At 43.5% G+C, this 27,684-nt stretch overlaps 1 protein-coding gene across 1 annotated transcript; it reads right to left on the bottom strand.

Annotated features, from left to right (window-relative positions):
- Positions 1-448: 448 nt before the first annotated feature.
- On the bottom strand, positions 449-27,402 carry LOC122176876 (protein HIRA). The gene is made up of 25 exons (XM_042865837.1): positions 27,300-27,402; positions 23,581-23,643; positions 22,758-22,868; positions 21,910-22,000; positions 21,291-21,385; positions 20,846-20,941; positions 19,712-19,872; positions 18,682-18,849; positions 18,064-18,177; positions 16,272-16,342; positions 13,826-13,931; positions 13,027-13,254; positions 12,593-12,678; positions 12,031-12,225; positions 10,490-10,660; positions 9,146-9,350; positions 8,352-8,456; positions 7,436-7,584; positions 6,166-6,327; positions 5,400-5,458; positions 4,594-4,699; positions 3,566-3,688; positions 2,913-3,076; positions 1,844-1,932; positions 449-1,291 (listed from the first exon to the last, which is right to left on the bottom strand). Exons 1-25 carry the CDS (start codon positions 27,334-27,336, stop codon positions 1,175-1,177), a joined length of 3,072 nt encoding a protein of 1,023 aa, XP_042721771.1. The 5' UTR covers positions 27,337-27,402; the 3' UTR covers positions 449-1,174.
- Between the last annotated feature and the right edge of the window lie 282 nt (positions 27,403-27,684).

Below are 27,684 nucleotides of genomic sequence, written 5' to 3'. Positions count from 1 at the left end.
AGCGGCGCGCGCGGCGCTCGGGGAGAAAACGAGCCGAGCGAGTGAGGTTGAAGGCCGTTCTGAAACCGCTCCGAAAGAGAAGTGCGGGCACCGCGCAGCGCCGTGCCGCGGGGATGGAAGCGCACGGAAGGAGCGCGGCTGGGCGAAGCTCAGCCGAGCCGCGGCGCCGATCCCTTCCCGCGGCCCCCGCTCCCAAAACACCTGGAAAGGAGAGCGCCCTGACGCTCGGCTCCGGACGCGATAGCGCGATTTAGCACGCGGCGGCGGCGCTAGAGGTGCCCGCGCCCCTCGTCACGACAATTCAAGGCCGCTTTGTTGTTTTTTAAACCAATGCAGTCTTCATTTATTTTTGTACTTACAAAAAGAGCCGTCCCGTCCCCCCCCCCCCCCCCCCCCCGATGCCGTTTACAAATATTGAAAAATTAAAAACCAGATGAGGACGAATTAATTTGGTTGAATTATTTTGAAACGTAGCTTTTGTAATTAGAGTTAGATTTCCTACCAGATGACTTTGTAGAGACAGCCTGATTATTGGCCAAATAAAATTCCATATCACAAGTTAGCAAATTCTAGTACAAAAATAGTCCGTGTGTTAGAACAGCCTCTTATTATTATTACTATATTCACAGGAAAATCTATCGGCTGCGTAATACCGTAATATTTACGAAATTTCTTTTTATGCGGCTCATTCATCTAATTCAATATAGTGTTGAGCCTCAATAAATCCTTAGGCAAAAAAACCCTACACAGGGTTAAATACGCTGTTCAGTGTACTCTGAAGTACTGTGCTTTTCACAGGACATCCAAGAAACCCCATAAACAGTTCTCAGCTAATTTCCATATTAAAATGCGATCAGATCCAAAAGGACCCCCCCGAAGTACATACGCACACCCTTCCGCAGAAACAGAGGCCACAGCTTTGATGGTCACGTTTCACTTGGGAAACTGTGGACGCTCGTCCGCTCCTTTCCACAGATCCGCTCGTGAGCTTTGAAAACTAACGCAGGTCACCCGCAGCGCCGGCACCTCACAGCACCGCCACCTCCGCATTCCCACACCAACCGGGCTCCCTCTCCTCTCCTCTCTTCTCCTTTCCTCTCCTCTCCCGTCCCCGCGTTATGCTGTTCAGCAGTTTCTCTCGGACCAGGCCCCTCAGGGAAAAGCTGGGGAAATGCTACTTGTCTCTCAAGATGTCTAGCTGCTCTTGATATTCTGTGAAAAGCCTCTGGAAGCGGAGGTTCTGTCCAATAACAGGAAGAAGTTCTTTCAATAGTTCTCTCTTTCGTAAACCCTGAAAACAAACAAACAAAAAAACAAGCTACACAACACAAAAGCTTCCTTAGAATGCGTTTCTTTATATTAGGAATGTAATCCATAGGATTGCTTCAGATTCATGCATTTCTTTTCCTGACTGGGAAGAGCTATGCATTTTAAGTTCTTACTCTGCTTGCCTGACTAAAATAGAAGCTGACTTCACATTTGTGTGCTCATGGAGCCGCTGCAGCCTCTGAGAAGGGAAGGCGTTTCATCGGCACACCGCTGTCTCAGAGCTGCTCTCTGAAGAATGCGGAGGCCTGCACTTGCAGCTCTACTCTGTCTGATCAGTGTTTAAGACTAGTGCAGGGACTGGGGAGCTGAGCATTCATCTGCTGGTTTGCCTGAAATACATATAAGTGCTATGGGAAGAAGCCTTCTTGTGGGATAGGACTATAGAGTGTAAAGGGTTCCAGGATTAGCAAAAAAACATTTTAATCTATGATTATATTAAGTTCAACCACATTTTAAGATACATTGTGTACCCACATCCTGTAATTTCCATGGGAAACTCTCCCTCAAGACTCACCATTACTGTTGATTCCCATTGACTTCCAGCTGAGTAATGGACTGGACCCAGCAAATCCTTGCATAATTCTCGCAAACGATATTCAAACCCTGAATATTATCAGAATAAGATCATAAAAATTTCACTATATAATTTAACTGACAACATTTTCAAGAAAAAGAGTTGCAAATATCTAGAATAAGGTAAGGCCAACATGCAGGATTTCTGAAAACGTAGATGTTTCTTTTCAATTAGTGAGGACTTTCTCACGTGTAACTGTTTTTAACATGTGTCCTGACTCTAGATGGACAGAGAGAATCAAATGCAACTCACCGGGCTCTTATTAAATGAAGCAGGGGCCAAGAATCAGTGCTTGTTTTTATTTTTGCCAACACAGCATGGGTGGCCTAACACCACTTCATTCCCCTCTGTGCAAAATGACTGCATGTGATCAGGAGTGGGGCTGAACAAATACAACGGGAACTACTGAATTTGGAACACAAACAAGCAGAGATGCAGAGAATCCCCAAAACCACAGCCAACTGGTCAGCCTTGCTTAGTATAGCAGCATAAAGGGTATATTCAAATATGAAATGGATTCAAGCAACCGTCTCTGCGGATTACTTTCCTCACAGAATTTAGTGCTGATGGAGTGTTCAAATGCGAAGTGAGGTATAAAGAGCAAGTAACAGAATCAAACTCTCCACAGTTGGGTGTGCTCTGGTGTACGTATCAAAGGCAGCAGTTCTGCTCCTCAGCACGTATCTCACATTTTGCACGGTGCTGCCGCTACTTCTGAAGCGCCTGTAGCTGCGGCCATGTAATGCACATGATGCACCCTCATCACCTCGCTGCTCACATTTTTGCCCATGCTCAAGGCCACACAGATGGCACTGTTTCCCCAGACCACAGTCTGTTCACAGCATGCGAGGATTCCTGAGTAGTGAAGCACTACAGGAAACAAATGCTTCATCTGGTTGGGCCGTCCGTGAGCAGCGAGTCCAGGCACCAAGTGCTGAGCAAGTGAAGATGAAGTGCAATCACACATACACACAGAGTTGCAGGGGCAGCGTAGCACGCTGGGTCTCACCTTCATTAACCAGGTACCGTGCATAGATAAGGAGCCAGTGGCGATATTCGTGACTGGATTGTAACGTAAGCGCTGCTGCTATCTGATTCTCCAGGTATGCAAGCGTTGTTTCTTGCTGCACTAAGTGAGGCATGGAGAACAATCTGGCAGCTTGCCTTCCTGAACTACAAACCAAAGAAAATTTAACATGGCACCATAATATCAGATGCTATTTTAAGACAAAATTCTTCTTGTAACACAGTTCTGCACTTCACTTCCAGAGGCACCTAGTGCTTTCAGGGTTCCAGCCCAGAGTGACAAAGGCAGAGCTTCACTGCAAACTGCCTTACCCTCCACTGCTATAATTACAGGCGTCACTAATTGCTAATTAAGATATTACATGCACAGAATCATCAAATACTTCACCCATTCAATAAAGAGGAGACTCAAACAAAAATGTTAATTTTGGAGTATGCTTTCCTGCCCCCCAAATAACCTCAGAGCAGCACTGCAGTACAGACTGCAGGTGTGCGAAGAATACAAACACTCCAGGAGCTACTGATACATATCAGTGCAATCAGCGTCTCAGGAACATCTCACTGATTCAGGCACATGCTCAAGTAACGGGAAGAAAAGGACAAACATGCTGGTGAAATGAAGCAAAGAAGGCATACTTCGATGTTCGTCCCTGTATTACAGCTAAGGGCCCAGAACACAACATGGCTTCTTGGGATGGTAAACTACTCCTGAAGTCCGCGCATTGCGCCAAGGAGTCCTGTTTGTCAGAAACAAGATTCCTGGAAAAGAGAAACAGAGCAGAGACAAGTTTGAAGAGAGCAAGCAGTGATATCAGCTGATGCAGCTTCGTTCCGCCTCAAAGCCCGACTCGCAGGCTCACAGATTACCAGGAGTGTATCACAGAGATGCTCCGCAGTTGGACGCTGAGTCGGAACAGCTGTGGTCTGTGCAAATTCCACTTGTCCTCTCATGGAAACATCCCTCCCACCCCCAGAGTTGACAGGGCTGATCATTTAGTACAATGCATTTGTTTTGAAAAGCACAAGGAAATCCACTGTCTGGCATTTTAGAGCACACACGATGGCATGCCCATAATGAAGACTGGGGCAAACGCACGAAGTAACGACTTTCACACAGTGAGTTTGGTTTGAGGGAGGGCCAGGTCCCCCCACCCCCTGGACAGGTCATCACAGACATTTTGACACTTCAGACTTTAAGCTATTCCTTCTTACCCAGGTTGCTGACAGCTACAGCTGACATTTCCACACCTAATCAAGGATATCATTTTCACTAAGTTTGAGATGCCGAGGGAATCAGTGACTCAAAACAGCGCTAAGTTTAGACCTCCAGACAGCTCAGAGGTAAATGGCACAAATATTTAAAATAACCTTCGCTGCTTTATCATGTTTAAATTCGTACGATGACTAAAGGGATCACTCTTTTACATGTTTCCAAAGCTGTAGTACAAACAAACAAAGAGGCAGCGGGGTCAGAATTCTGCCTGGAAATCCATCCCCTGCTCCATGGTGCCTGGGAAGTTCTCCACACCATTTCTCAGCTTATCTAAACAAGTAAAGCACACTTAAGCCCCAGGGCACTGCTTTAACTTTCAAAATGTGGAGTGAAACAGTAAACCAGAATACATGCTTGGCTACGTTGTAAAAGGCACACACGTAAAACGTACCATGTAGAGAGAGAAGGATTAAAGCAGTACGCCTTCCCATCAGACATGCTCATCACAGGAATGCCGTGCTGAGTCAGCAGGATCTGAGACACGGTTGTATCGCTTCCTACAGATCAAACGAAAGCCAGGTATTACTTTGAGTCCTGCATGCATTCATCGTGCTAAGTAAAGTATGCTACCACTGCCAACTAGTAGTCTCAGCAACCAACAGAGAAAGGTGAACAAATTGTTATTCCCAAAGATTAATAGGAACATTAAAAAACAATGGTCAGCACCAGGCTCAGAGCCGTGGCATTAAGATTGTTCGCCTGCAGAATCCACTGTCAATCTCGATGTTGCCATTTATCCACAACATTTGCTTAATTAGAAACATTTTCCGTATCTGAGTGAAATTGTCAGCAAACCTGCCATGCCTTTTGTAATCCCCAAAGCCTTTATCTTTCTTCTTCCATTAAGTCAAAATTCTAAAAGGCAGCATCTTTGAAAAGCTGCACACGCTATCAACATTGTGTGAGTGAGGTGGCTGCAGTCTTGCCTTTCCTGGAACATTTCTGTCCCAGGATTTGTACATCTAACTTCTAATGAAGACTCTTGCAAACTGCTGGAACAAATACTTGTCAAGTTAGTTATGGTTCGTACGGAGATGATTAAAGCTAAAGTAGAAGACAGTATGCTCTGAGAAACTGCCTTTTTCCCCCCCTTTTTCTTCATCATTAAGATAATACACTTGCAGAGTGTGCACAATCATGAATGTGACTAAATAGCACGGCAGGGCCTAGAGGTTGGCAAATGACCTCCTTTATTACCTGATAATATTGTTTGCAAAGACTCGTCTCTAACAATGACTGTCTGCTTGTGAACATCCCTAAAAAAAGAAGCACAAAAGGAAAAGTTTGCAGTTTACAAACAACAGAAACTTCCAAAATCATTTAACAAACATACATTTCAATTTCAATGCTAGTTACTGGGGAGCTTTGTTTGTTTGTCCCATTGCTTTAAGAAAATTGTTTTGGCAAACTCAGAGCTCTTGTATCAGGGCAGAGAACAAAATTTATGTCCCTTTCTACCAGGAATCCTCATTACAGCTAAGCAAACTGAGGGCCCCAGCAATGCCTGTAGGAGCTCTGACTTGTCTACAGTTGTATGAGGTATTAGATTTAATTTAACAAGTACTGTAGTTTCTACCTTCATATCCTAAAGGATGCCTTGAGTACTCTAAATCCCATGCATTTCATTGACTAAGCAAGACAGAAGACAGAAAAGGCTGCCTTTCTCCCACCTCACACCCTATTCATTCCATACATACCCTAGGGAATCTGTTCAGATTCATGGTCTGCACGGAGTTGCTGTCTATTGCTATCTCACTCATAGTATCAAACTGAACATTAAGTTCCCTCCTAGAACGGAGATTGGGGATTCAAGTCCTGCCCAATTATACCTTCATCTTGTACTCAAAATGGGACTCATGTTCGGATCTGGCTTTAAGGCACAGTTTCAACAGGAACGCATCAGCTCCACCATTGAACAGAGTAACCTATCACATCAGCCTCTGCCAGCAAACACGGCACTTACCAAACAGAGAGCGTAGCAGCAGTGGTGAGAGTCATGATGTAAGAACCTGTGCAATGCAGGGTGGAAATGGGCGTATTCAGTATTATGGGGGGAAGAAGGCGGCGACCACAAGCCGAAAATACCGACAGCGTTCGTTTCTCACAGGCTACGCAGACAATCTCACTAAAAAAGAAAGTCCAAAATAAACTCTTATGTTTCAATACACGAGAGCTGCATAAAACCACACTGCCTGCTTGGGTTGCCATACCTTTCAGGGAACTAGCTCCAGTTGTAACTATTACAGCTTTTAACAAAATCCTAGGTACCAAAAGGAAAGGCCAGCAGTGGTCAGATTATCCATTTTAGGTGCATTCCAAATCTCCTTTGTTTATTTTAACCACAGTGATGGAACTCTCTTGTAATAGGCAAGAGAATGTTTGCAGGTAGAGGTGCTATCTTTTATTACATTTAGTGGCATAGTTGGAAATACCAGTAAAACTCTGGGATATACACAAGGTCTTCTTCAGGTCTGAATTTTTTATTTAACTTAGAAATGTTGCTGCTTTTTCTTTCAGACCTCAAGAAAAGGTATCGTGTTTGCAATACCTTTTTTTCAACTACATATGGCAGCATCATAGGAGATACTGCTACTAACTACAAATATCAGTAATCTCTGGGTGCCATCAGAAAATCAAATGCTAACTACTACATTATCATGATGTACTTAGCATTAATGAAGGAAGTTAAAGAACTGTAAATATACAATATTTCTTATCAGCTGAGAGTCCACGATGCTTCAAGATTCTGTAAACAAAACTAACATTTGGAGTGAAATTGGTCTCAAGACTGAAAGCAATAGGTATTTTTGTCCACAAAATATTTATTGTGAAACAGTGCAAAGACTGCAATGGCTGAGGGAAAGGAGGAGGTGGGGATGGTTAAGACAGGAAACAGCAGTAGTTGACAAAATCCCCTCCAAAACTTCCACAGGATGAGAGATTAAGAGCATCAGTGCAGAAGAGCAGGTTAGGTGGAAGACAAATAGGACATCCTGAGCCAAGCAAAAATCGTCACATAAATCCCTAACAGAAGTGATGCAGTTAATCAAAATTTCTAAATTAGTGGATAAAAATTCTTCTAGAGCCTCCACCTCCCCGTAAAACAGAAAAATTTATTTTACATGTAATTCACTTCTTCTCAAGTGTACTTTTGTACCTCCAAAACATTTTCTAGCCCTCAGGACTATTTATTCCCTTCAGGCTTTCACTTCCTCAAAAACAGGCTCTCTTACCAGCTTCCTGCTGCTGTGAGAATTCGACTGGTGAGGACTGTCTCCCATTCCTTTCCTTCTCGATTACACTTCAACCTGCTCAGCTTGGAACCTCCCACTGTGGTCATTTCATTCTCCACTTCAAGGTACATGGATGGATCTGAACTTACCTGAAAAAGGAAAAACATAATATTTCATGGAAGAGAAAAGCATCTCCTCACAGAAAGCAACAAATGATGTTAGATTCAAACACCGAAGTTAAGAAAGTACTGAAGTATGGCATTCTGCTTAAAATCACTTCAAAATATACTGCTGCACTTTGAAAGAAGCAGACCTCTGAAAATCAGCCGTGGCTACAACACAAATACCCTCTCTGTATTCTGAGAGCTATGGACAGAGAAAGGCCGTGCTCGTCTGCACCACCTAACTCAGGGCATTGGCACCTCCAGCCGTGCCAGCTCTCCCTCAGTTCTTGAGATCAGCACCAGACCGCTGCGGCCTAAGCATGCAGAAAAACGGTTTCATAAATACTATTTGTCTGTCTCTTTGAATGTGGAGCACCTCCAGAGATGTCTCAGAAAATAGCTGTCTTTTCAGCCATGTACCACCAACACAAGCGTAATAACAACGCAGCTGTTACTCTGCTTGGAGACTCATCTTTACGATACATTTTAATTAACCAGGAGGGACTGATGAACCAGAGGCATTTCTCACTGCAGTTTAGCTAGTGCAGAAGTACCCACTCTTAATCGATTTGATGCTGTTTTTTCTCACAGTTATGTTCTCAAAGGCTGAAGTGTACATTCTTATCGAACACACGTGAAGACGCTCATTCATCAAAAGATCTTAAATACCTTAAGAATACTTTTGTTAAAAATATATGTATATGTATATACATATTTTAATAGTAAGCTTCTTTTCCTTGTAGACAACTTACTTGCAAAGTAAATGATTTCTGTGGGATTGGGGTTGGCAGCTTAAGTGCTAATGCTGGTGCAGAGATGCATGCAGCATCTTTTTCAGAAGCCAGTGCAGCTGGGGACTGGAAAAAAATGCAGAGTGGTTATATTTTTCCATTAAGAAAAGGTTAAAAACAAAGATATGTTACAACATAAATGGATTTGAAAAACTTTTTAAAGATCCCACATAACGCTCATCTAAAATGTTCTTTGTCACATTTGTTATAATAAATGTATTTTTAATACAGCTCCTGAGACTTAAGTGCAAACTAAAGTTAAAATTTAGTTGGAACTAATTAATGGAAGTCCTGGTATATTTCACAGAAGAGCCAAGCTCTGAAAATTTCAACTAGAAGGATACATATTTCCTAAAATGATGGAAACTGCAATGTAGCTTGCTGCTTCCCAGTTCCTAGGGAAGTCATAAGCATTTAAGTCACATCCACACCAAAATCTTGTGCTCGGGCCTCTCCCCATGAAGAATACCAAGAACTCCAAGAACTAACGGAGTTTCTCGTGATTCCATACAGTGATCTGGCAGACTATCAGTACTTAGCACTGGTTCCATTTAATGAGCATCTCTGCTCATCCTTGTAAAGGATAGTGTTTGCTAAATCATGTGAACCTGCTAGTTATCTTAAATCAGAACAAGGTTCAAAGCGGGAGAGCTAAAAAATCTGAGGAATCCTATAGTGGTGGCATTGACGCGATGGAACAAGTGACATTTTCTTACACGAACACTGGAAGTCATAACGAATCTCACTTATTTCACCTGAACAGTTAAAGTTACTGGTACAAGTCTGGAGTCTTTTCGAGGTCTTCCCTTTTTCTTCTTTTCTACCGTTTCTCCCTCAAGTTCCAGCTTTCGTTTGGGTGCACTGAGTGGTTTAGCAGCTGGAATCTTCTCTTCGCTGTCACTGCTACTCTCCAGAATATCCTTGGGCTTATTGTCTTTAATTAAATTCTGATCCTTCAGTCTGTGGAAGTAAACACATTTCATATAAGCCTGTTCCAAAGGCTGTATTTTATTTTAGTGCTAAATTACAATTACAATCAGCCCTCTTCCCTGGGTTGATACAAATAATCCAGCACTTTAAAGTATAAGAGTTTCTCATCTCTTCGCCTCCAATGGACGTTACACTTTCTGCTTACTCAAGCAGGACTTCATTTATCATTATGCTGCCTTTCCCCAGTTCAGTTCTGACTAATGTAAGCTGCATGTCTACAAGCCATTTAAGTGCCTGCAGTGCTCCATTCCGTATTTGAGGAATACAACAAAAGTAAAGGAGAGAGGGTACAAATCCCTAGGACCTCATTAGACATTATAGTCTAGAAAAGATCCTCCAGCTGTTCTCTCCCCATTCCTCTCAATGGCCAGTTATTAACTCACAGCATTTCGTTACTTATTCCACAATCACTCCTTAGGAATTCCTTGCATAAGCCAAACCTTTCTTCTTGGGCATTTGAATTCTGCCAAACAACTTCCATTTATCCATAACTTTACCAGCACACTGGAAACAAGTATGAGAGTAACCTAATACTTCTCTTTTTTAACCATGGCTAATGCTGACTAAAACTGTTGAGGTATTTAATCAAAACACACTTTGTCAGTAATAAATCAGAGAAACACATTATGTTACAAACCCCCTCCCCCTTTTTTTTTTTTTTTTATAAAGATCATGGGGATCCAAAGTCAGAAAAAAACATAAAATCAGAGTCTTCTCCACATGCCTTCAAGGCACAACAGGTCCTTTGCAGAGACATCTTGTCATTTATCTCAAAGTAAATCTCACTCTTGCACATGGACACAGGGTGGCTATTTTTGTCTTCCTAGGAGCACAGATGCACATATCCACAGATGAAGGCATGAACATACACACAGCCTCTTGTAATGGGAGCTTTAATACTGAGTATTATGAAGAGTCTGCTCCATGCCATATGCCAGAGAATAAATGTACAAAGGGATAATGGTAGCAAAGAATTCACCCATTTCCACCTCTTTCCTTCATTCCAATTTTGAAAGAGACCCAAGAATTTCCACATCATTAGCACCATAGACAATCAGCTTTTAAACTCTACATTACTGTCCTTTTTTGTCTTTTGGGCTATTTCTTACCTGTCCACAACAGTCTGATTTGTATTTGTTATGACAGCAGTCCCTGAGGTGGCTTTGGATCGTTCTGTAAATCTAGAATCAAATGCTTTCATAGGTTCAATCTTGGATGGAGTTGTCAATACAGAGGAAGATGATGCAGGAGGAGCAGTTGAAACAGAGGTAGCATTTACACTGCCAATAAAAGGGATGTGAGAAAAAGGATTGAAAGAAATTTAGTATTTGTAACCCACATTGGAAGCGTTCATTATCTTGGCTAGAAATCACATTCAAAACTTTTCACTGGTAGATGTGAGAATTATAACACACTTTTTCACCTTTCACACGTCAGTATATTCCATGCTTTGTCTAGTGTCAAAAACTGTTTGCAGCGCATCTCTGAGCTAAAATCTTGCTGTTTAATCTAGATCTATCAGACTTAGTGACTTTAATTAGCTCATTCTTTAAGTATTTTTAATTCAGGAACTAAATTTTTAGCTAGTTCTTACATTCCTAATTGGAAAGGTTTGCTGTTTTAAATAACGACTGGAATTTCTGGTTTTATCCATTCTTCCTGTTATCAAACACTTTCCTTTATAGGATTATATTCCAGTCCATGCCAATCAAAGAACTTGCACCGAAACATTCCATGCCAAGTTTTAATTTTGTTGTTGAAGAATCCAAACAATTTATTATGCCTTTTCCAAGCATGACTAAGACATAGGAATGTGTTTTCCCCACACTAAAGCATTCCAGGGATCTGTTATTTGAATAGCTGTTTACTTTAGAGATTTTTCAATCCATTCAGGGGAACAAAGGGCTCTAAGATAACTGATGCTTGCACTAAAGAGCAGCTAGAAGCCCAACTTCTAAAGAAAAGGAGACTTAATAATTTTGTCTGTCAATCGTTCCTCACAGCCTACCACTCACTCTTTAATTTATGACCAATTTCAACTAAATTTAATGGAGTAGTAGAGATTTCAATGACATGCTCCTACAAATGCTATAAATATATATATAGGAGAGGAGGGGAGGGAAGATCAGCATTACCACTGAGGAAAAAGTGAGTAAAGTTTACTTGTTCTGCAATTAATCTGAAAGACACGCAGTTGACTCAGTGTATGTGCACTGACAAAGCCAGTCACTGTGCCCTCTCTCATCTGAGTTGTTGACGTAGGGAAGAAATATTACTGTGCTTGAGGAGAGGAGATCTAGGGGACACGGGACAGAACTCAAGGGAAACAGACTTCATTACTTTCATTGCTGGAAAATTCATTTACTAATAACAACTCAGAATTCTGTTAGCAAGCCACTTTGTCAGAGCATCAGCACACAGTCAGCTGTATCTTGTTGCACTGAATTCACCTTCAGAACCACGCACGTGAAATTTTTCACTACCGATTTATCACCTGCTAAGTAACCTAATGCTAATAAACCTGCAGGAGTGCTGGATTCTTAAAGCTCTGGGGTAAGGAGATCAGTGTAATGACTGACTGATGACACAATCACAAACAAGAACTAAACCAAGACCATGTAAATGAAAAACAAAACCTGCAAATACTGACCCATCCTTATTGGCTGCATCATCTGTTGGTTTTATACTGGCTGCTGTTGGCTCTGCAGAAGGCTTTGAAGTATTAAGTGAATTTGCTGCATTAGAATCTAATGACATGAGCTGCTGGTTGTTTTGAGAAGACATTATTGAGCCAGCCAGTGTGCCAGATATTGGGATGCTATTGAAAAATGCTGTAGAAAAATCCCTAAGTAAAAGACAAACAACAAATAGATTTCTTCAAAACATTTTGAAAATAATGGAAAGAAAACCATTCTAATTAAAACTCATCCCATTTCTCCCTCTGCTGCACGCAGAGATTTTCATTACACGTTCTGTATGTATACACAACACATACACACAAAGGGACACACAGCCTAAATAAACCACCAATCACTGACTTCCCAGAGCCCTTCTCCATACACAAATGAAGATAAAGCCAGCATTAACGCAGAGATGAACCCACAGAACTTTAGCAGTGTTCACTCATCTACAAGGGCAGACAATGAGAGTTAGCTTATCTATTAAGAAGATATTATATCTCTAGTGGTTTTAGAAACTACTTCCAAATGTACCCAGTGTCCAGCTGAGCTATGCAGAGAGGTGTGATCCTCCTCCGGCCATCTGCTGTTCGTGTTTCAACTTGCTTTTTTAAGAGATTCTGTTGGGAAATATATGTAATCATTATTTGTGATAGATAGGATGCTACTGCACACGTAGCAGTTGAATCTACAAGAATATTTCTGTAACATAACCTCTTTAAAAAAAAATAATCAAAAATCCTCCTTAAGTTCATATGCTACAAAATACAACGGATTCTAGTTCTGATTACTGCTTTCAGGTAATAACATAGCATGAATTACTTTTCATTTTTAATTCAGGCACAGCCATTTCCAATTCCAGACCTATTCAACATGAACAAGGCTGCAGAAACTTCTTTTATCACAAACATCTGCTGTTTGCTGACTTCCTACTCGATGCTATAAAGTAACCACCCAAGAGCACCTACCTTTCTAATGTCCTCTAAGCTCTCCCCATTGACCATGCTTGCCACTTTGGGAGCTGTGGCCGCAGCCCCAGATGCTTCCCTCATCGATGCGTTCTTCTGCTCCGCCTGCTGCTGCTGCTGCCTCTGCTGATACTTGAGCATCTCTGGATTCTCAATGATGGTTGTAGACAATTGAGCTTCAGTCATTATAGCTAGGCTTTTACCATACGTGGACTGATGGATGTTGCTCTGCGAGTGTCAGAAGTGTACCACACAAAGAGTGACTACAGCTGCCAATGTGACATCACTAGTTATGATGCAGAGGAACCACACAAATCTAACAGATAGAAGATTCGATACGTGTCCTCCACCATTTATAAACTAATCATTCTTTTTCCTTTCTTTACATTGTGAGCTAATAATAAATCAGTACATTAATTAGAATTCAAAGCTTTAGTTGCTAATAGCAATAAGAGTTAAAAACAGCCAACAGCAAATCAGTTTAAAGAGGTTTGCATACAAGCAAGTCAAAGAGTAATTTTAAAGTGTTCTGAAGCACCCACTCTTGGTTTCCCTGGTCAAATAATTACTTGTAACATATAATGGTGTGTAAGCAGGCGGATGTTTTCCAGCTACGCTTTCTTTCCAGAGTAGAAGCTACCACCATCAATTCATTTCTTTGTACTGTTTTTAAACAACAACACATTTTTCTGCAACATGAAAATCAGTCGCTGCATACTTCTATAAACATTCCAGTACTTTAACTGAATCAATACACCCCTTACATAAGATCACAGATTCTCGGGATTGCTTACTGTACCTTTTCCTCCTCACTGAGTGGATCTCCAAGTTCATCCTGGGAAAAGTCTAAAAACGCCACAGATCCATCCATGGAACACACCAAGATACCGAGTCCATTGAGGGTCCTGAGGGAAAAGAAGATTCATCCTTGGTTTTTCCTTTTTGTTGATACAATGGGGCCATACAGCGAATTTCAGAATTAAAAACAACATTTAGCCTAAGGTATATTATCACAGTGAACACTGAGAAATGGAACAGCCAGGAGAAAAGGTGTCGATGGACAGCAAAGGTCTGTGTGCTCATCCTTGAAAGAAGGCAAATCAGAGCGAACATGGGAAGGTGGCTGTAGAACAATACACCCCATGGCACCACGGAAAGCCTTCTGCAGGGGTAAAAAAATATCATCTGAAGCACTCACTGTGCACAAAGAGAGAAAAACGTAGGTATATTTGCTTCAGAAGATGCACAGAGAATTTGTGTGCTAACAGAACTGGGTGAAGAAAAGGGACTTCAGCAGGTAAGCTGACACACTTCTTAATAGAATTGCCACTTTGCTTCATCGTGCATGGGAAACAAATTACAACAGATTGTCTATTCCCACAGAGAGCTTGCAGTCTAAATAAACAAGGTAGGAGGGAGAAGGGAAAAGACTGTAAGAGAGAAGCTATGTGTGTTGGTTTAGCACCTTTTCTGAATCATCTTTATGTGAAGTGACAGCAATAAAAAGAAAGCAAGATGTGTGTTTGAGCAGGCCTAAAATCGCTGCACTAAGTAAGAGCATATATTTGAGTTCACTGCTTGTTTCTCTAAGCAAACTGCGTGTGCTCTTACACAGGGGAAAGTGTTACACTGCTCTTCTGGAGGACAAAAAGGTTTTCTTGGTGGGAGCACAGAGACCTCTCTCTCTCTATATATATCTCTATATATTGTTCCCTTAATGGCACGGCAGCCTTCCTGTATTGCACATTTAGAAAAAAAACGAGTTTCGACTACCAAGCCAGTAACACACATTCACTGACCTAACAGAGGCAGTAAGGTAAAGTAAGATGGCCTTCTATAGAGGAACAGAGAAAAAAGGGAAGCAGGCAGAACTCTTTGGTCCTATCCAAACTAGTCCTGCAAGGTTTAAAAACACTGCATGCACAACAGCTGCAGGTGTTTGAAATGGCTTTCTTTGAGGTGGCTGTACATTGGTAGCATCACGTTCAGAAGAGTCAGCATCAGCACCATGACTGGGCTAAACAACACAGTTTCCAATGAGAAAAGTGATATAACTTAGTGGAGAGTTTTCTGCTCAATTATGAGATAAAATTGCTGAGCTCCTACTGACATCCAGACCCCAGCAATTATTGTGTAACATCGTCATAGCACTCAGATGTTGTAACAATGGATTCAAGCCCACAGCTCCAAGCCAGAGCCCAGGCAGCTATAACAGTGTAATAGTTCCAGATTCCTTTGAATTTCATCAGTCTGTTTTTAGAGTTGGGCCACCAACTGGAATGCATTTCTGGGAATATGCCATAATATTGGCATTTTAGCCATAAATTAGAATTTGTAAACAGGATATAAAATAATAAGCTTCCTGATGAAGTTTTGTTTACCTCATACATCCCACAAAACTACTTCCTTTTAAACAGCAAAACGTTAACCAGCTATTACTCCCAATGACTTTATGCCACTGAAAATGTGCAATTTGCAGATGGAAAATTAAAAAGCACTACAGGAAAACAAAGCTATTTGAAGCTATTGTCCTATAACAGCAGTTCCCAGGAAACATTCTGTTTTTTGGTGTTTATTTATGAAAGCAAAATGTTTTGGATTTGAATTTTTCATGTGTTTCTCTGACCTTCGTGGCAAAATTCATACAGCACACAGAAAATAGGAACCTACAACAACTGTAAGCTTTAAAATTCACTCTGTAAGAACACAGCATCACAGCTACAAAGGTAGAATTTCAAAAGCTAGGAGACGCTCAAATTAACACAACCTATGTAATCAGCTGTGTGCATACTGTGGAAAAATACTTTTTTTTAAATAACATACAAAGCCCAAACTCTCAGTCACCTATTGCATAAGTGCAGCGCTGCTGGGATTTTTTGTTTCTTTATTTTTAATACCACTTGCAGAGTAGTGTCGTGTTCACTACCTCCTCATTTTTCAGGTCTCACTATGAATGAAGGGCTGTTACCTTTTGCCTTCCTAAGACCTTGGCCTTTGATGCTGGTTGTCCCAACAGTGAGGCAGACATTCCTAAATACAGGAGGTTTTGTTCAGTTCTGATGTCACGCATGCTGAAGTGCTCCCATGATAATAGCTAATGTCACGACACCAAAGACAATGCAGCAGAACCAAAAATCAGGATCTATTATTCCAACAGATACAACCTGCACTATTTCCATGAATTTCCAGTTAACGTGCCTACCTAAAGCTGACAACATTCTGGCTTCTGTAAGAAATCAACTTACCAGGAGATATCCATGATAGACTTGTCGAACAGCTCATGTATGACAACTAAAGGTCTCTTCAGACACGTGAGCTTAAAATAGAAAAAACAACACTCAGAAATTCAGAAGTTCGATGCTACCACAAATTTTACCACATTAATACTTCCCCATAGTCTAACAGCATTCTCCAAACAAGACTAGGCCAAGAGACAGCTGCATCCTTGACAGTGTGATGAGATCCAAAGCTATCTCCTTACTAGCACAGAAAGCTCCGCAGAAGAAAGGTTGACATTCAATCTCCCCCTCCCTTCTGAAACACAAAATGTCTTCACCAACTTAGTCCTTCTTCTGCACTCATAGAGCTTTCTACCACTCAAAAGGTAATTCCACACATGCTAAGACAGCTTTCTATTCTAAGGTTTATTGAGATAAGGATGTTGCAAACTGCCAGCACAAGACGAAGACAGATTAGGTTTCATGTCTTCACCCAGACCATCTGCCCAAGCAAGTGATGCCTGCCAATAGCAGAGGGAAATTCACTCACAATTATTCATAAGGAGGATTTTTCTATACTTACAGATCAGCTTAGTAATAAAGAACTGAACATGAAAACTCCAGTATGCTGCTCAAATCAGAGATTCTAATCTCCTTAATGTTAAGCCAATGAACTTGATGTTTACAGCACAAGTACAACACATAAAACAAGCAGAATGAAGCACGAGAAGACAAACTGATCTAGAAGCTTCATGCTCGTTGGTACACAGAGGTCGTGTGTCGTCTTCAGCAGCTCCTTTTCTGTTTCCCTCCTTGGCCTGTGTTGTAAACATTCCTACAGCTCTTTGGGGGTAATGACTGCCTATAACTGCATCTCTACAATACCGAGCGAAACTTCGACAGACACCCTGCATGAAGTCACAGTACAAATATAGAATAAAGCAACCAACAGTGGCGCTTGGATACGGGTAAGCACTGGTAGCAAGGCGAGGAAGAGATTTACTGTTATGCATTTAATGACTGATGAATAGATACCACTCTGGAATCTATAAACAGTAGCTGTGTTCTGGCCCACATTCTCATTATAAAGCCTTACAGTTAAACTTATTCTCTACTCTTGGCAGTTACCAAACAACCCCTTGCATTTGTAGATGTGAGAACAGTCATCCTCTCTCAGACAGAATAACAATTTGAGTTCAGATTTTTGAAGTAAAACACAAACTAGAAATTGAAAACTTGAAAGTATGTTTTAAAAGCTCATTTACTTTCACACTGATTTTCATAGCAAAGGCAGAAGCCAGGGATTGAAGCCAGGACAGAGCACAAAGATGAGACACACACGCTCAGAAACAGCTGTGCTGTGCATGCTGAACACTCCTTGCACGTATAAAAAGCAAGACTATCAAAACTAGACTCTAAAAATGATTAAAAAAAACAGGTGGGCTAAATATGGAGTGATAGTATAGTCTTTTTCTTTAGGACTCACATGGAGAGCAAGTAAAGACACTGGAAGGAAATAGGGCTGAATTACGTTCGTTAGCTGAAGTAAGACATTATTTCCCTTAACAGTTCCTCCCTTTACCACCACAACATACTCTGTCATTGGCTTCTAGTTGTTCTTGGCTCCAGAACACTGAATTCCTGAAATAAGCTACTACCAATCCACTTCTTCTCTCCCATTTAATCCTCTCATAACCAAGAATAAAAAAATCTGAATATGAATCTAAGTAAAAGACCTGATGCTGTACACACGACCTCTGTGCAAAGCCCTCAAGCTATCCAAATGACCACGTTAATCACAGAAGGCAAACACACTTACCCAGACAGAAAGAGATCGATCCTTACTGCCAACAGCACAGCAGCAGTAGGGACAGCTTGATTTGGTAGAGCTCCCATTCTTTTGTTTCTTCTTGAAAATTTTTGGATTGAATTTCTGCACAAGTGAGAGGCCACAAATTTTATTACAGCAATCGTATTTTAGTAGATCTGCCTTAAAAACAAGCTTTCCAGTTACGAGTGAAAAAGAAAAACACCTCATGGAAATGAAGTCCCTAGCCAGGCTTTGTCAGAGCACAGAAATGGACTGTCTGAACACCTTACCAGCTATGCCAAAGAAGATTAGTTTTACTAGTGATCAGGAACCCAACAGAAACCCCAGTTGCTGAGCAGCTAACAAAGCTGGCTTTTGACACTGCTAACCTGCTCCTGTATTTCCCCCTTCTTTTCACGTTCACCTGCACCCAGCTCTCGTATCACAAGATCAGGCTGGTTGTTTCCAGCATTAAAGTTGAAATTTATTCAACACCACCACATTTTACTTCACACGCTTTACTAACCTTGCCATCCGTCCCCCTCTCTCGTCCCTCTGGCGCATACAGTTACCAAAAAGCACATCTTATGATTTTATTTCAGGAATAAATCGTTGTCATTCACTCACCACTACTGTAACTGCCTTCCGATGCCCCACAAAATCCATGTTGGTTTTCCATCCATCTCTCTCGATGATCTGAGCAGTAGGTCCAGAATTATTCATGGCGTGAGCAGAAACAAGATAGTGACCATCAGGTGACCAGCTGAGACGCAAGACGTGCGTTGTCCCTCCACACTGAGGAAATGAACAAGAAAACTTACTAGAACTTAGAGAGTGTCTGGCAAACTATATTTCTATTTTTATATATAATCATTATTTTTTAAACACACAAACTATTTAAATTTTAGATTTAGGAAATATGGTTACAGAGTCTCTTGTGTCCATACAAGAAAGACAATACATACACTTCTCAGCACTTTAGCCACACTTATGCAGCATGACGTAGGAAGCTCTAACAAGAGGAGGAAAAAGGCATCCAGAGAATTAGTTTTAGAGGAAACGAAACACAAGTCTTCTTGCGTCCAGCACACTCAGTAACGATCACAGTTTTAGCCAGTCACAGGGCTGCAGCACATCAGCTACTAACAGTGAGACTTCAGCTTGCCACACGTTATGTGTATTTGGACATTTACAGTCTGTTACTACGAGTGCTGGCACTGACACCACCATGTCCCTGTGCAACACAGCCCACTCACTAAGCGTCAGTTTCTCCCCAGAAGTCTGACCTCCTGATCAACGTCAAAGTCAAAGTTTCTGATAATGGCCAGTAGAAGATGCATAGGGAAGAACGCAAAAGCAACACAATTTCTTTTTCCAATTCTTCCCTGAAACAACCTCCATGTTTCCAGGCATCTACTTGCTTCCACGTCCATACACAGCTTTGGCATGAAAGAAGTTCAGTGGCAAGAGTCTCAGTTAAATGACACGTTGCATGAGAAAGTTTCCCTTCACATCCCCTTTAGAATCTACCACCAGACATTTTAACAGCGCTAACTCAGATGGCACTGCCCAGTGCTTCTGCAGAACCAGAGTTAATCTAACAATTTTCATCCACTCTGCAGGAATTCACTTGGAGTGGTCACACATTCTCAAGTACCTCATCAAAGGGTTTTGTGATGCTAGTTTCCAATTGCCAGTCCATTGTCCGCCACACTTTCAAACTCCGATCATCAGCCTGAGAGGCAATGTATTTTCCAACAGGATCCCAGGTCAGCCCTTTCACCAAGCCAGAATGTCCTTTCAAAGTGGCAAGAATTTCTGTTCCAACAAGAAAAAAACAACTCTTTAAAGCAGCAGTTTAACTGGAACTTTAGTTAAACATTCATCCTTTCTTTGGTACACAAAGATTATCACAACAAATTTGGCTTCTTAATACCTGTGAGCGAAAAAATACAGAAGTCTGCCTGAAAATGGGCTACGAGGTCTGCCAATCTCCTGCTTATCATCCTGTTAGAGGAGAGGCTGAGAGCACTGCACAGCCTACAGATAGCCTGAAAGTGTAAAACCTCCAACATCAGCCTTGGCAGCAGCCCTCAAATAAATAGTGGTGCCCAGACAGCACACAATGCGAGTTTCGGCTTACACCAAGGTAAGTGAGGAGAAGCACCCAATACAGGCAGGTGCTCCTTAAGTGCTGCAGACCCTCCAGGTCTGCTGAAGGCTGCAGGACCAGTGGAGCTGCCAGCGCTGCAGCAAAAGAACAAACATGGCCATCAACTGCAAGACTGGAGAGCTTTGGCAGCAGTGACAGAAGAGGATGCAGGTGGTCCCTAGCCCTTCTTTTTCCCCTTCATTATGTAATGGCACGCTGGTTATTAAACAGCAACATTTATGGTGGGATAAATCAGGAAGCGGCTCCCCAAAGGTGAAGGGATGGGAAGTCCTGTGGGTACAAAGGCAAGAAGGAAAAAACACAAACCTAAGTAGAAATACTTTAATATCAAGCTGAAATGGTATGCAATTATGACATTGCAGAGAAGGTAAAGAAAATACATGTAATAATGACTTTCCTGTAAAACCAGGAGCATAATCTGAGTGTAACTTATCTCCAGCAGCACGGAATCCAGTGATCATCAGTAACTAAAGTTGAAAGCAGGAACTCACTGTATTGCAGGTGTGCCATCTTGAAAGGCAGGCAACCCATTGCCACATGGGCACTGCCAGTGAAACACCCACAGAGCAGCTTACTGCAAAGTATTACATGCTTGCACATCTGAAACAGATTTCTCACCTGGAAATTTGACAGCGTTCCAGATGACAACAGTGTTATCCACACTACAGGATGCCAGCCAAGCATCATGTGGAGACCATGCTACGTCCATGACATCTGTTTAAAAAAAGTCTCTGTGTAAGGCACCACCAGAGAATCCAAAAATCTTTTTAAAGGAACTTGTGGGGCAACATTTTTTCCGTCATCAAGAAATGACGACAGTATCACAGGAGTGGGAGTGAGGACAGAACACAGCAAACTGAGACTGAGGCCAAACAAGTTGAAAACAGAGAAATGTAATACTTAGTGCCTATAAAAGTAGTAATGCATGTATAGAGTACTTGCTCTGAACAGGGAAGTAGCAGCAGATATTGCATACACTGGAAGAAGCAGCAGATATTGCACACACTCACTTCGTTCCAAAGCATGCGTACAAATTATGTTTGTTCTGTGCCTGTTAACTTACCCCCTGAATGGCTTCTGAGAATTGATACACACCTCCACTGCTCAACATTAGTTAGTTTGCTGCTAGAACCAAACACAGTGCTGGGTCCAATGTACCTAGTTAAAATAGAAAAAAAACAGTTCCCAACAGAGCCACCTCACATTATTCACACTCTTTCTAAGGAAAAACTAGCTGCGCAGTACGCTTCCATTTCACGTTCAGGTATTTCTGCAATACAAAGCTGAAACAAAAACGTGTTTATAGAAAGTAATTCCAGTTATTAAAAAAACAAGAACTAGCTTCCATGCAAGTTATACTGTCCAGCAACAGCAAAAACTAATAGCTATAATAAAAAACTAATTATTTAAGGAACCCTTCAGATCTCATCAGGAAGTTTTCCTCAAGGGCAGACGCTGCCTTAACTCACAGCCAGGAGCACAACTGCCCAGGTAGAACAGCTCCAGCCCCAGAGATGGGATAAAGGACTACCAGTGATTGATATCACAGCTTTCAGCTCCACACGCACCACAGGAAGCAGTGAGCTTTCCAGATGCTTGCAGAGGGAAGAAACACTAATAGACTTGATGTTGTCACTTACTTGAAACAAAACACAAAACCGAGAAGGAAGAAACATGCTTACGCGGCTCGTTTCCACACCATGATCAGTTTGTCGTCTCCTCCTGAAGCCAAGTAAACTCCATTGTTTGACCATCGTACACAGTTCACACAAGCTGAAAATTAAGAAAAGAAAGCTTGTCAAATGAAAACTGAGAATAGAATCTCCTAGACTGGGGGCAGAATCGATAAGAGGTAAAGAAGACCAGAAGACCTTATGGACGACAGTCTGGTTTTTCCACTCAAGGCACTCTGTCTGCTTTAGATAAACAAATTGGGACTTACCTTTCTTTCAGTGGCAGTAGAGGAACTCATTTTTTAAAAACTATTCATTGTTTAAAAGAATCTTCACTAGATGCAACTTAAAAGGTGAAAGATGTATATTCACCTAACGAAGGAAACTGCCTGGGGAAAACTAAGTGGGAGTAAGAGGGCAAAGAAAAAAACATTCATCTTGACAGAAAGAGAAGGGATAGCTTGTTCAGGTGACCATACTTGTTCCAATTTCAACGTGCAATAAGCGTAGAACAATCTGGAACTATTACTGATACACTTCATATTACATATCTTTATACCTATCCCTCACCCTGTCCTTCAGAGCCCCCAGTTTCTCAGGTGTGTTACCCATCGTGTCATGCACACAGCCAGAGAAGGTCACAGACTTCCAGCGGTATTTGTATTCCTCTATGCCAAATCTTAACAACGTTTTCTATCAAATAGCTAAAAACGCATCCAGCCAAAACACAAGACCCCTCTGCTGCATTGAATGACTCTTTACCACTGAACAAAACACGATTCTTGTAATCACAGACAGATGAACTGCTCTGGCAAATAAGAAACAGCCAGCACAAATAAGTAAGGGCATCTACGTACCTAAGTGATTGTCCATCTGACAAAGCATCTTGGGAATATTTTCATTCTTTTCGTCTTCCTCTTTCAGGACAGGAGCCATATTCCAGATCACAACTTTCCCAGAATCCTGACCTGCAGATGAACAAGAGGCCCTCCTTTTAAATGCACGAGAACGGCAAAACGGCTGCACTCAACACAGGCACGGAATGGGGCGGGGGATTCAGTCACTGCTGGGGTGGGAACTCTGGAAACATTCAACTATGGATGCCATTCTGATACAGTAGCACAGAAGTGCTGCACTGAAAATTAAGTTACAAAGCTGTGATAAAAAATAATCACTTGTGTAACAAAATAACAACTTCAAGTAACAATGATGACTACAGGCATCAACCATTTATACAGTAAAATTGTATTTAACTAAGACATACATTCAAAATCTAAAAGGCAGTTATTACAGCCAACAAAATTGTTATTTGGATGACAACTGCAAATAATTCTGCACACATTTCTCGAGCTGTTCCATTTATACACATTGATTTCCCTATTTAGCTGTTCAAACACTCAGGTCCTCTTCTTTACATCCTCAGATGAAAAAGAAATTTGGCCATTATGGCCACTACTCATCTATTGCAGCACCGCCCCAACTGACATCCAAGAGGATGCACAGATCAGGGAACACAGCTCTGCCTGCTGCATCATAGCAGGCTTTTCTATACGTCCTGAGTGATGCCTCAGATACAGACAGTTATGTGATGTGTTTGTAAATGGGTTGGGAAGACAGAAGCACTGTGAGGCCACAAGGTCATTGTGCCCAGGGCCCAACCTCCTCAGGGTGTAAGCATACCTTGTCCTCCTGTTGCAAACTTGGTCCCATCTGGGTGAATGTCCACTGAAAATATGGGCTTTCCTGCAATCAGAGAACAAGAAACACACTAAATTGTTTCACAGTGAGCAGAAGGCAGTCATGCCAACAGATCCACGACCCTTCAGGTTGGCAAACGGCATTTTCCTTCTAGAAGCAGTGATTACAAGAAATACAGCTGAGTAGGAGAGTCGAAAGCAGTGTGAAGAAAAGAACAGCTATTAGTGTAGATGGAAGCTACCGTGCCATAAACAAACCAGAGATGAACAAGGAGAGGTAATCCTGCAGGATATGCCAAATGCCTCAAGGCAAAGTAACACCACAACAGTTGCACCAACAAGGTAAAATCACACTTGGGTACGGAATTTCTTCCAGGTTTCTGCAGCTCATTAGCTGATGACCTGAAGCAAGGTTTTGGTTTCTGTCCTTTGTTGTTTTGTTGATAAATCCTGGAGAATTTAACTAGATTCTCCAACTCTGGGTTTATGCTGCAACTATACCATCTGGCTTCCCTGACGCTGAACTGTAAACAAAATCCTTGTCCCAGTACTTCTTACTGTTTGAGGGATGTGTGTTCTGCTTCATGTATTTTCTTTATGTTGACTTGTTTTGAGGTTTAGCTTGTTTGGATTTGTGTTGCAACGATGACACGTGATTCCCCTAAAAAGTTTTACAGACAGCCAAGCGAAGACCTTCACTAGATTGAGACAGCGCTCCACGTGCACTCCTTCCCAGTCCTCTAAATCACACAGAGCACAAATTGAGATTTAGCCGTGGCTTTTCTTCAGTTCATGCTTGACTCCATTCTTCTTTCCCTACCATCTCGAATGAACACAAACGGCTGAGTATTGGAGAAGCACAGGCAGGAAGCAAACATTGATTTTGCCCTTCCCAAGGTGCAAAAGCTCCCTTACATTAAACCAGCACATTGTTTAAACTAGTGTAAGCCACTGACACTTACAGGAACAGCTCCCTCTACAGATGTTACAAGTGGAAGAGATTACCTTTGCTCCGATAACCTCACACCCGAAGTTACCATGTGTGCCGGGCCGTTAGCCGTGAGAGCACAGGAAGCCTTCTAATCCTAAAGGCCTCTTTATGTCCTCAGCCTCTGCATCACTCACAAAACCAGGAACCCGTAAGTCAGAAGGAACAAAGCACTCAATAAGAGGGGAGCCGCGGCCCCCCCAGCAGCACAGGCAGCGCTTCAGAGCTTGGGTGGCTGCAGTTAAACAGCACTGCAAAGAAGGAGACATTATTTATTAGCAACTGCCACCCTCCTCAGCTCCATGTCTGTATTCGATGGTGTTGCTGGTCACTGCTGAGACACCCAACAGCACCAGGTCCCTCTCCCAAAGCATCCAGTGCCTTGCCATGCCCGTCACTGGAGAAGTTCTCATTCATACCAGTCACCAAGCATCAAAATAAGATGCACGTGATGCTTAAACAGTAACACTGCAATTTAACAGTGGGGTTTAGGACATTTTTCCCCTCTCCTAATAATTTATAAACAATTTGTTGAAGCTATTGAAGCTCCCCACTACACAGCACGAAGCAGCAAACCAGATCCATTGAAACCAGAACACCTTCTGACAGACCATATGACATCATGTGGTTTGTTACTTAATTCTACACAATAATCACTAAAATAAAAAGACAATTTTATGCAAAGTTCCACTTTGTGAGATTCTATTTATTTTCCTCGCAGCCCATCCAAGACACAACATCCTATGTGACTCACATATCCATTTCAATATTTACCTTCCACCATTACAGCTTGAAGAGATAATAAACTCTGTGCCTACGTTTCAACAAAGTGAGCTCCAATTCCTACAAGCTGTAACACACCAACAGCACCTCAGGGGTTGCAGAGGTTTCTCAGAATCACACAGGACTTCCTTCCAAGAGGGCTCAGCATGTGCCACTGCTACAGACCAGGGCTCTCAACCAGCTGTGTGCATAACGTGCACATACACTGCGCTGTGTACCTTCATACGGGTACTGAAAGGAAATGGGGGGGAGAACCAAACCCCAGCTGAATATCTATAAAATATCTAATAAACTGGCATTAACAGTGCAAAGAGCTTACAGAAAATCCACTTGAAGAAGTATTTCCAACAAGCACTCTGGCAAGGCAAGATTAAGAACGCCAAGACAAAAACCTGTAGAGCCAAAACGTGCAAAGTGCTCTTACAGGGAGCACACACAGTCTGGGCTGAGAAGCCCAGGTGCACTGAATGTACTTGCTGCAACCCCGACTCCCATGGCTGTCATCTCACAGAGCTGCCATGCATGCCTGCCAGCATCCTTCAGCCGCTTCCAGCCCGTTCAGTAAAGCACAAGTCCTAAAACTGAGCAGGTAAAGGGGAAGGGAGGAACGACAGCAAGGAACCAGCGCACAGAGGAGCCATCCTGAGATCCTGACTCTTGCTCATGCACCAACAACAGCAAGCTCTTCTGGCAGCAGTGAAAACAAAAGGAGCAAGAGTTATGGACAGTGAGACCACAGCAGGAACCATCCCCACCTCTAGGGAGGTACCAGAGTAACGTGCAGCCTGTTAAAACTGATGGAAATGGCTAATGTGCAGCAATGCCTGCGGGATCTGGAACCCTGGTACATCAGAATCACCTGCCTGATCTCACCTGATTGATCCTGCATTCCCTGCCCCAAGAAGGAGGGAGTGAGAATGTCAGACAGCTCTGTGTGCCACAGACCTTAAAGCGCCTCGCAGATGAAAGCAGTGGTAAACGTCCAGCAGAGTTTCACCACCTGCAGAACAAACTGACTTGCACAAACTCACCCCAGCAGGACAGCGGCAAAAATGGAGACAACGTGGGGCTACCAAAGCCTTGTACTGCATCACCCGTGAGATACAGCCTTGCTCGGCAGAGGATGCTTTTCTAGAGTTCACAAGTTAATGCCAAAAGTTACAACAGTTCCCAAACACACGCCATGGCGAAGCAGTGCACCCATTAAAGAAACACAGAGAACAGCCACGGGGCCATTGCTCTCTGCGACCTGTAGAGGTGCAGGCCAGAAGTTCGCTGCTGACAGGTGGGCTCCCGGCAGCCATCCAGCGCCGGAGAGCCCACACACGAGCGGCCAGAGAGCGAGGTACAAACGCTGCATCGGTTCAGATCAATCGAGCAGAGAAGTAACAAACACCTCAGCGAAGCGCTTCCACTTTCTTTCCGATCGCCACGACCACACATCGCACGGCCGCCCCGCGGAGAGCAGCGCAGCACAGCCATACGGGAGCTACAGCTCCAGGCTCGGGCGGCCATTCCCGGCGCCGCAGGACGACCCGAGGCCGAGCCGCGGGCACGGCCGCTCAGCCGGTCTCACCCGGCGCCGGGAGCGGGAGCTGAGCGCGGCCGGGAGGGCAACGCGGCCAGAGCAGAGCTCTCCGCGCGGCGCTCCGTCCCGACGCGGCGCTCTGGACGCAGACACCGCTCCGGAAACCGGTTTTAAGTCCCGCAGCCGCGTTACGCTGGGCTGCTCGGCGCGGGGAGGCGCAGCCGCTCGGTCCCAGCTGCTCGGAGCGCCCCGCGGCCGCCGGCGATCCCCGCGGCCATCTTCCCCGGCCCGGACGGACCCCGCTCCCATCTCGCCGCGCCTCGGCGCCGCCCGCGGGGCCCGGCGCTCCCCGGCACCCCCGCCCGCCCGGCCCCGCCCGGCCCGCGGCACCTGCCGTCCTCACCATTGTGGTTGACCCAGGTCGGCTTCAGGAGCTTCATTGTCTCCCGCCCGGGGTCCCCCGCCGGCCTCCGCCCTCGGGACCCCAGGGCGGCTCCGCCCGGGCTGCCTCCGCGCGGCCGAGCGACCGAGCGGCGGAGCTCAGCGGCCGCCGGGCAGCGCCGCGCCGCTCTGCCCGCCCCCTCCGCCGCCCGGAGCCGCCTCAGCGCCGCTCCATGTCCCGGCGCCGCCCGTGCCGCAGCCGCCGCCGCCCGGCCGCATCCCCCGCTCTCGGCTCCCGGCGGCTCCCGGCGAACGCCGGAACTCGGCGCCTGGCAACCGCCAAACCGGCCCGGCGGGAAACGGCCGCCCCCGAGCCCCGGCGTTCCCCCGCCTCGGCCGCCCGGGGG

This window comes from Lagopus leucura, unplaced genomic scaffold (genome assembly GCF_019238085.1).
Source record: "Lagopus leucura isolate 7727_CA_CO unplaced genomic scaffold, USGS_WTPT01 Super-Scaffold_806, whole genome shotgun sequence".
NCBI lineage: Eukaryota > Metazoa > Chordata > Aves > Galliformes > Phasianidae > Lagopus > Lagopus leucura.
Note: the sequence above shows the minus strand (reverse complement) of the source record. Positions and strands in the feature narration are given on the sequence as shown.

Bases quoted from the DNA above. Each gene is read 5' to 3' on its own strand.
- LOC122176876 (XM_042865837.1), bottom strand. From the start codon at position 27,336: ATGAAGCTCCTGAAGCCGACCTGGGTCAACCACAATG. The intron at 12,226-12,592 runs GTACATTTGGAA...TCTTTTACTTAG, and splicing joins ATAGCTCAGCTGGACACTGG to GGATTTTTCTACAGCATTTT. The intron at 8,457-9,145 runs GTGAAATAAGTG...ATTTTTTTCCAG, and splicing joins CAGTAACTTTAACTGTTCAG to TCCCCAGCTGCACTGGCTTC.